Genomic DNA, 8,133 nt, shown 5'->3' with positions numbered 1-8,133 from the left:
ATGGAACTTTGTCTATAACAGCCTTTGCGAGAAACTTGTGCGCCCATTGTATTAGATGCTTCCCATGTGGAATTCACGAGATCTATCCATGAACATGCATGTCGCAAATCTGTAAGATGCTCTACAATCATCTATATGTTGAGCACATTTGGATTTCGTTAGGTTGTTCTTCAACACGGAGCCATGGGCATTTTCATTTGCTAGGACAAATGCAAAGTAGAAATGAATTTTAGGGAAGGAAATACAAAAATTATTATTTGTAAATATCTTTTATTGATTGGTAATCAATGCCCACTAAAATACACTAAGCTTTATCATGAACTATTAAAAAAAATTAAGATAAGATGATTGTTATATCTAAAAATTCTCCAAAAAATAGAAAAATATAGGTGTGGCCACTATAATAAACTAATTAAATATCGCTCTTTTGGTGTGGGGAGTTTTATCTTTTGAGGTGCGGTATCCGCTTAAAAATTTTCTAAATTTTGAGCATTTCAAAGAGGATTTATTGTGGCATATTGAATATTGCATTCTAGGCCAGTAAAGACATGTAGGGCAATTGTCAAAAACCAAGAATGGCGCATCGGCATTTTTCGTGCAACTTTGCAAAGTGCGTAATTGTATCCATATGCTTGCGCATGTGAACAAGACCTATGACAAGTGTGAAAGTGGTACTTGGCAATTACTTCTTCTTCTTCGATGAAAGGGACATAAACCACCTCTTCCCTCCTTGAACCTTTCCATATCATCATTGCAGATATAGTGAAATCAATCAAGCAAAGGGACTTTTGGGCAAGGAGAGATCTTTGGGGAGGCCAATAATTAAGGATGTGGGCATTGTGGGGGGTGAAAAAAAAACCCTTAATTAATTGAAATGCTAACCAAATAATGATGGTGGGAAAAGTGGTCAATGGGAGGGGGATAAGTGGCTGTTGTAAGTTTCTGAGTTTCCCATTGGAGGTTTACCATCTCTCTCTCTCTCTCTCTCTCTCTCTCCCCCCTATGTCTTCTTCTCCCCCCAGGAATGCCGCAGCAACCATGGCTGATGATGGCGTTGAAGACCCGAAAGCTGCTGTCAAGAGGAAGAGAAACCTGCCTGGTACTCCAGGTAACGGATATCGTCTGTGTGTGAGCATGAGAGAGAGAGAGAGAGAGAGAGAGAGAGAGAGAGCGCAGCAAACTGAATGAAGTGGGCTGTGTTGATATTGTAACATCTTGAACTGCAGTGTATGTGGGTATGTGTGTGCGTGTCTTAAGCACATGGGTGCGAGTGCGTGCGTGCGTGTGTGTGTGTGCGTGTGTGTGTGTGTGTGTGTGTGAGGGAGAGAGGCGTTAACGATTGGTTTTTCACCATTGCATGCGAGCGAATTCACTGCGAGTGCACGCGCTTGTGTATGTGTTTTGTCACAACTGAGCTTACAGTTTCTTTTAGTTCTTGATCCTTTGTCCAGAAATGGGCTGTTCGTTTTCTTTGGGTTTTGGTACTCGTGTCGTCTACGCACTAGCATAAGTCCATGCAGCGTCTTTTCCCTTCTAAATGAGATGCATATTTTCCAGACCCCGAAGCTGAAGTGATTGCTCTTTCACCAAAGACATTAATGGCAACAAATAGGTTTCTGTGCGAGGTGTGCGGCAAGGGCTTTCAAAGGGACCAAAACTTGCAGCTGCACAGGAGAGGTCATAATTTGCCGTGGAAGCTAAAACAGAGAGATGGGCAAGAGGTCAAAAGGAGAGTTTATGTGTGCCCGGAGGCTTCATGCATACATCATGACCCTTCAAGAGCCCTCGGGGACCTCACTGGCATCAAGAAGCACTTCTCTCGAAAGCATGGGGAGAAGAAATGGAAGTGTGAAAAATGCTCTAAGCAATATGCTGTCCAGTCTGATTGGAAAGCTCACCAGAAAGTCTGCGGAACCCGTGAGTATCGTTGTGACTGTGGTACCTTGTTCTCAAGGTTAGTACAAAATGTTTGAGATTACACAGACAAAATATAGTCAATGACGGATGATGAGCTCTTCAATTTTTGTCGGGTTTTTATTAATTACATGTCATGTTGAGCCATATATTATAGTTCAGGCTTGCCAGCTCCACATCTATCTCTAACACTTTACTGAAGAAAGGCGACAACCAAGTTCATCTTCACTGAGAACCCATGTTTGCAAGCTCGTCTGCAAATGCATGGGTATACCTGTGGGGCCCCATTAGTAAGCCAGATCAACCCTACCTTTAAGTTATAACCCAAACATTAAGGCATGCAGAGAAATAAACTGAAGGGGCTTGCGATCATTCATTTATGTTTTCGTATGGAAAGAGACTGTCATTATCTAGACTAAATTATGGTAGACCCTTACGCCACATTTATCAAGGAAAGGTGCCAGCAAAAGCCAAATGGGAGGTGGATATTGCTAATGGATACAGCCACTGCAACAAATCCTCCTTCCCCTGAAGCAAGGCCTTGTTTCAGTGTTGCCTTGCAAAGTTCTTGTCCAGACAGTGTGTCAAGTTTGTATTTTAGAAAGCCAACAAGAGAATATTGTCATTCTTGTGACAGTTGTTTCTGATTGAAATCTGCTCTTTGGCAATAGGAACCCCTGATTTTGTCTGCAGTGATATTATCAAGCATTTTCAGTATTATTATCTCAAAGTAGTTCTCGATAGGGCTGAAATTTGCAAGCCTTCCCACTCTCCCTTTGAGAATTGAGATTTTACCCTGCACCTGATGGTCAAGATTTTCGAATGATGGGTGGGTCATGTAACAAGTTCTTCCTAAGGAAGTGTGCTTGAAAAACAGCCATGCACAAAGACAGGCATGTCTTTTAGGACCCCTTCATAGATTAAGTTTGATTTCATGTTACTTGGATAAATTTGATAAGTACAGTCCTCTGATGAAGACCATCAGGTTATAGTTCAAACCATCTCTTTTCTTACAGATGACTTTGGCTTTTCTTTTTCTCTTATCTACGTGTGTGTGTGTGTGTGTGTGTGTGTGTGTGTGTGTATATATATATATATATATATATATATATATATATATATATATATATATATATATATATATATATATATATATATATATATATAATGTGTGTGTGTGTGTGTGTGTGTATACACACCACAGGTGTGCACGGCGCACGCTCACGCGCGTGCACACGCACACACACACACAGACACGTGTATGCATTCATATTTATGTATAAGTATACATATATGTACACATGTGACAAAAGAATTATCGAATTTTAGAGCATATCAGATGAACATTCATAGGCTTATTTTTAACTTAATATATATTAAATGAAGACATTTATCAGAAGTTCCAGGGCAAATACTTAACCCTTGTATATATGCACCCTCAACCCCATCTTTCGTAAGAAGAGCTTAAGTCATGAAATCTTGTGAAAGTGTAGTGCTCTTTTTCCTATTTCGCTCCATTAGAACTGCTGCCATTACCTCGTAGATCACTTCCTGACCAACTTTAAGTGCAGTGAAACTCTCCAAAAAATCGTCTTCCTTAGCAAGGAAAGCACTACCCTCTTGTCATCATCATCATCAGAACACTCTAGAGTAGCTAATTGTTGAACCAACAGACTTAAGACCAATTGTGTTTTTAAGGAGTATCACCAGATTGATGGGTAAAACTATACGGATGACATGATTAGAAGATAGCCTGCCTGTTGGGCGTTGATGGGTCTGCCAATTGAGCGCGAGTATTGGTAGCGTATTAAGCTTGTGAATGGGGTTGAGATTGCCTATGAGCTGCTTAGGTTATGAGCGCAAGCGTGAGGCTGAATGAAATGGAAACATGGTGCTTGGATTTTGAACGCAAGCTACTACAGTATAAGATAAACAAGCTACCAAGAGTAGCCACCTTTAAAAATAGTCCTCCCTTAAAGTACAAGGAGAATCATTCCCTTTCTCAATTTGAGGAGAAGATTGGGTAGTACTTCTCTTCTTGAAGTGTCGAAAGAAATGAGAGAATCTCTCTTGGATTAACCCACACTAGAAAGCTTATCCATAGTTATAATGAGCCATTATTCTAGCTAAGGTATATACTTGTTAATAGTAATTAACTCACTAAGGAGTTTTAACTAATGAAAAACTAAGAGAGCTTCACATGTAATGAGTAGAATAAAAAAAGATTAGTGGTAGTGACACTTGAAATCTGTAAACACTAACCATGGGTTTGATACCATGTTGAAAATACGAGTAGAAAAGAGATAGAAGACAATACACCAAGATAACAATGCTAATATCAATTTATAATGAGTGAATGAGAAGATGGTGATGTCCAATGAGACTAGAGTTTACATAGCTTTAGAGAGGATGAGTGTGATCTCACTACTTAGGTCAATGAGTGGCATGCTAGTGTAGAGAGGGCTCCTGCTCCCACCAATAGTTGCAGACCACTAACAATATTCACCCTCAAGTTTGAAGCGTGAACATCTATGTAGTCATTAGGCAAAGGTTATTCATGATAAACTCAAGGCTATATAGACTAGTGCTTAGTTAGTTGCCTTGGTACTTATGATGTTGCTTGAGGAGTACGAGATGGCCGCAAAGGCATTGCAATTTGCGGCTGCAGATTACAAAAGAAAAGCTGAACTTTGATGTTTTCAGCTCTTTTATCATTGAATAGGAAGCCGTCTACTCTCCCAAGGTAAGATATGAGTTTCAAAAGGTGATGAATCGGCACATGCTACTTTGGTAGCCGTTGTTACTATTATTAAAGGAAGGCCATTTGTCTTGGGATTGCAAATTCAAAGGCAGAGACAACGGCTCTACTAAGGATAGAGAAACAGGCAAGGCAAGCTTGATGAGGATAGTGACATTGATTCCACTACAACTTACCGACAAGGTGGCAAACATACAACACAAACATGAACGGAGCCAAAATAACCAACATTTGAAATTGAAAGAGAATTGCAAACTAGAGACGAGACACAGTGGGGTGGAGTTCCCTCCTTAGATGCGGTGGCTTCTAGTACTTCCTTATTAATAGATCCTCATAGAATAATAGCCATCCTCATAGAGTAATAGCCGAGGAGAGCCAACTTTGCAACTGATGAGTGGCTTTCCCAAGGCCCATATTGAAAGGAACGGGCCCAAAAGCAGTTGTTACCAAAGTTAGAACCCAAATGCAGATGCTATCATAACTAGCCGCAAGGTAACCGTGTCTTGCCTTGCTAAGTCACCACCTTGTACGAATGCCACGTCATCATGCGCGCGATTCGTGCCGCGAATCCCAGCTAGGATTTTCGCTATGTTTCTTGTGAGGCCCAATTTGGATCTACGCTTACTCTTTCGATTCCCAACTCTAGCTCGACTCTTTCTCGTCTCTTTTGGTCGGGTGAGGTAGTGCCACGTCATCACTTTGTGACATATCCCCACTTGAAAGAAGAGTAACTGCCCTTGATTACGCTTGCAAATTTACAACAAACCAAGATTCAGTAGACACAGACTTCATGCAGACGTGCATTTGACCATCACTCACAAGATAGTACAAGTGAAACCATGCACTAGCACAAAGAACACATAACAATCAACAATCACGTTTACATCTTAGTCATTGTCGAGACCTCATATGCAAAGTATGATCACAATGAATCATTTAGTCATCACATCTAGGCCTCTCCAACCTTTCACACGTCTCAAACCTCGGTGCACTGAATACATGTTTTTTTTCATCAATATCCCCCCTATTGGTGGTATATGTAGACATTCCATCTCGTGTATACTTGAACAAACTTATCATTCGTTTGAACACTTCAATCTCCCATTTTGGAATTTCAAGGATAACATCACATATCATGGTAAACTATGTGCATATCATATAGCAATCACGAGGTAGAGTGTGAGCTCATCAACCCCCAAAATGTCAAAGACAAAATGGTTGGCTCTATCTCAATCTATTGTTCTATCGGACTCAACTTGTTATCATAGCCACAAATCAAAGTCTCAAGGGAAAGCTCTTACAAGAGTATCTGCCAAGTCTTCCTCCATCCACTTAACATCAAAAGCAAGGTTGTTTGTCACAAGTTAATGACGTGGCAAGGAAGAGGGTTTTAAACCTAACCCTCTCAACTTGTAGATACTAGAATGTGGCTGAGGGGTCTAAACCCTAGTCATTAAAGGTGAAAATATGATGATGTGGCTGGCAAGTCTTGGAAAGAGCTAGAGCTTGACATCTTTTCCAAAGTTAAGACTCAAGAGTTATTGGATAGGAAATTTGAGTACCTAATGAGCTGGTAATGTTCGATTAATGGTACAAAACTTTGATGACCAGATGACATAAAATTGGATAAGGCAAAGACTCAGCTATTGGATAAACAAATTTTTTAAGTCTGGCACTAGACTTTAGACAAATGGAACTAATGATCAGATTATAGAACCTCAAAAGAGACAAACTGAATGAACCGATTGACTGGAAAGTTCGGATTACAGAGTCACTGAATAAAATACAACTTAAAATATGAATTATATTACAACTGGATACAAATTGGTTCATATTTAGATTCAAGACTACTTTGAATAAGATTGATCAATGGCTCAAATGATTAACAATAGCCTCTCCTAAGATCTGTCATATGGTCTTGTAAGAGTTTCAAAATGAGATTAATGGGTCCTATTTATAGGCGTCTCCATTAGTCTCTGATTGTTTCACCCTGCGTATAGTATGGAATTGTTGGGTCAGCCCAACTTGGGCAACCGTCATTGTGTGTGAGCAAGATGTAAAGCCTATTTAAAGGCTAAGAAAACCTAATATAATCTCTCTTAGTTTTGCTCCATTAGAGCGATATCTCATCCTCTCCGCTTTCTCGTCCGCTCAATCTCCATAGCCATGTCAATCCGAGAAGCCATCCGCTTCGCGAGCTCATCAAGTGGTATCAGAGCAGAGGACTTTTCTTGGATTGCAACAGTTGAGGAAGTCGAGAAGAAACTCGAGAAGGAGAAGGCAGCTCGGATAGAGATACTTGGGAGCAGTTGGAATGAGGAGCTCAGCCAAGGAGGGTGCTACGAGAGACAACCGGTAGCAACCGGGTCTTCAGCCCGAGCAACAACCCCATGCAGTGTCACGTGACACATCCAACCCTATGTGTCCGTGGACAAGCTACAACACGACCAGGGTTCAATCAGTCAAGTCAGTCAATCAGTCAAGTCAGTCTAGAATAGGAAGTGATCTGACACTTTTGTGAGTCTGCTCGCAGACCATGCATGACCAATCACTTAGATTAGATGCATATCCTCCGGTTGCACACAGCATGATCATAAGCATTCCCATCAGAATCCATCAGGGAAATTTTCTAGTGCATTTAACCTATTTTTCCTATTTTTGACATTTTTCACTTATTTATTCAGTGACTTTTGTTGGAAAGTAGGTAGGGCAATTTTGCTAAGATAATATATAAGCAAACCAGAGCTAGCACTTTCTGGCAGAAGAGGCAGTAGGAACCAGTGTGTTCAACAGGCACCTTCTCAGCAAGACCCCCACATCAGCAGGGCTAGCGTTTTTGCATCTGCAAGGACCTAGCGTTTTCATCCACAGGCAGCCTGGCGTTTTGTGCACAGCAGATCAGCCCCGGCAACAGCAAGACAGAACAAGAAGCCTAGCGTTTTGCATTTGTAGGACATCCGGCAGCAGGAGGAGGATTTTCAGCCCTAGCGTTTTTGCATCTGCAAGGCCTTTCAGCGTTTTTGCAGATCTTCGCGACGGAATCTCCACAAGTACCAGCGTTTTCAGTTTTCAGCAGTCAGACTCCGCAGTAGAAGTCCCGAACCTCGCAGATCTCACCTTCCCGCAGCAGATCCTCATCGCATGGTCAGATCCCGCAGTTTCAGCCCGGAAAACGCAGATTTCAGCATCTCCGTTTTCGGCACATCGTCGTCGCATCGACATCGTCACCGACATAGAGTCAGAATTCAGCAGATAAAGATTTGCAGATTTCAGCCCATCTCATCGTCGTCCTCATCGTCGTTGACATCGTCGGCAAGTCCAAGCATTGTAGAGATTTGTGCAATCATAAGTAGACTACTCTCGCCATAGAGAGTGGGGCCTTCGGCGGAGGGTTTGACAACATCTTTGGTGTTGTAATCTCTTCTCTCTCTATCTGTCAATCTCAGCACCTTCACTCACAG

General features: G+C 41.4%; 1 protein-coding gene across 1 annotated transcript in view; it reads left to right on the top strand.

The window, feature by feature from the left end:
* Positions 1–806: 806 nt before the first annotated feature.
* The window catches only part of LOC147459580 (uncharacterized), a 48,000-nt gene continuing 40,673 nt past the window's right edge, over positions 807–8,133 (top strand). The window contains exons 1-2 of the mRNA XM_086510818.1: positions 807–1,108; positions 1,558–1,954. Coding sequence (XP_086366944.1) covers positions 889–1,108; positions 1,558–1,954 — 617 coding nt within the window. The 5' untranslated portion in view covers positions 807–888. The remainder of the gene's footprint in view (positions 1,109–1,557; positions 1,955–8,133) is intronic.

Source organism: Adiantum capillus-veneris, chromosome 4 (genome assembly GCF_014529385.1).
Source record: "Adiantum capillus-veneris isolate H3 chromosome 4, ASM1452938v2, whole genome shotgun sequence".
Classification (NCBI taxonomy): domain Eukaryota; kingdom Viridiplantae; phylum Streptophyta; class Polypodiopsida; order Polypodiales; family Pteridaceae; genus Adiantum; species Adiantum capillus-veneris.
This window is presented reverse-complemented; position numbering and strand designations above follow the sequence as displayed.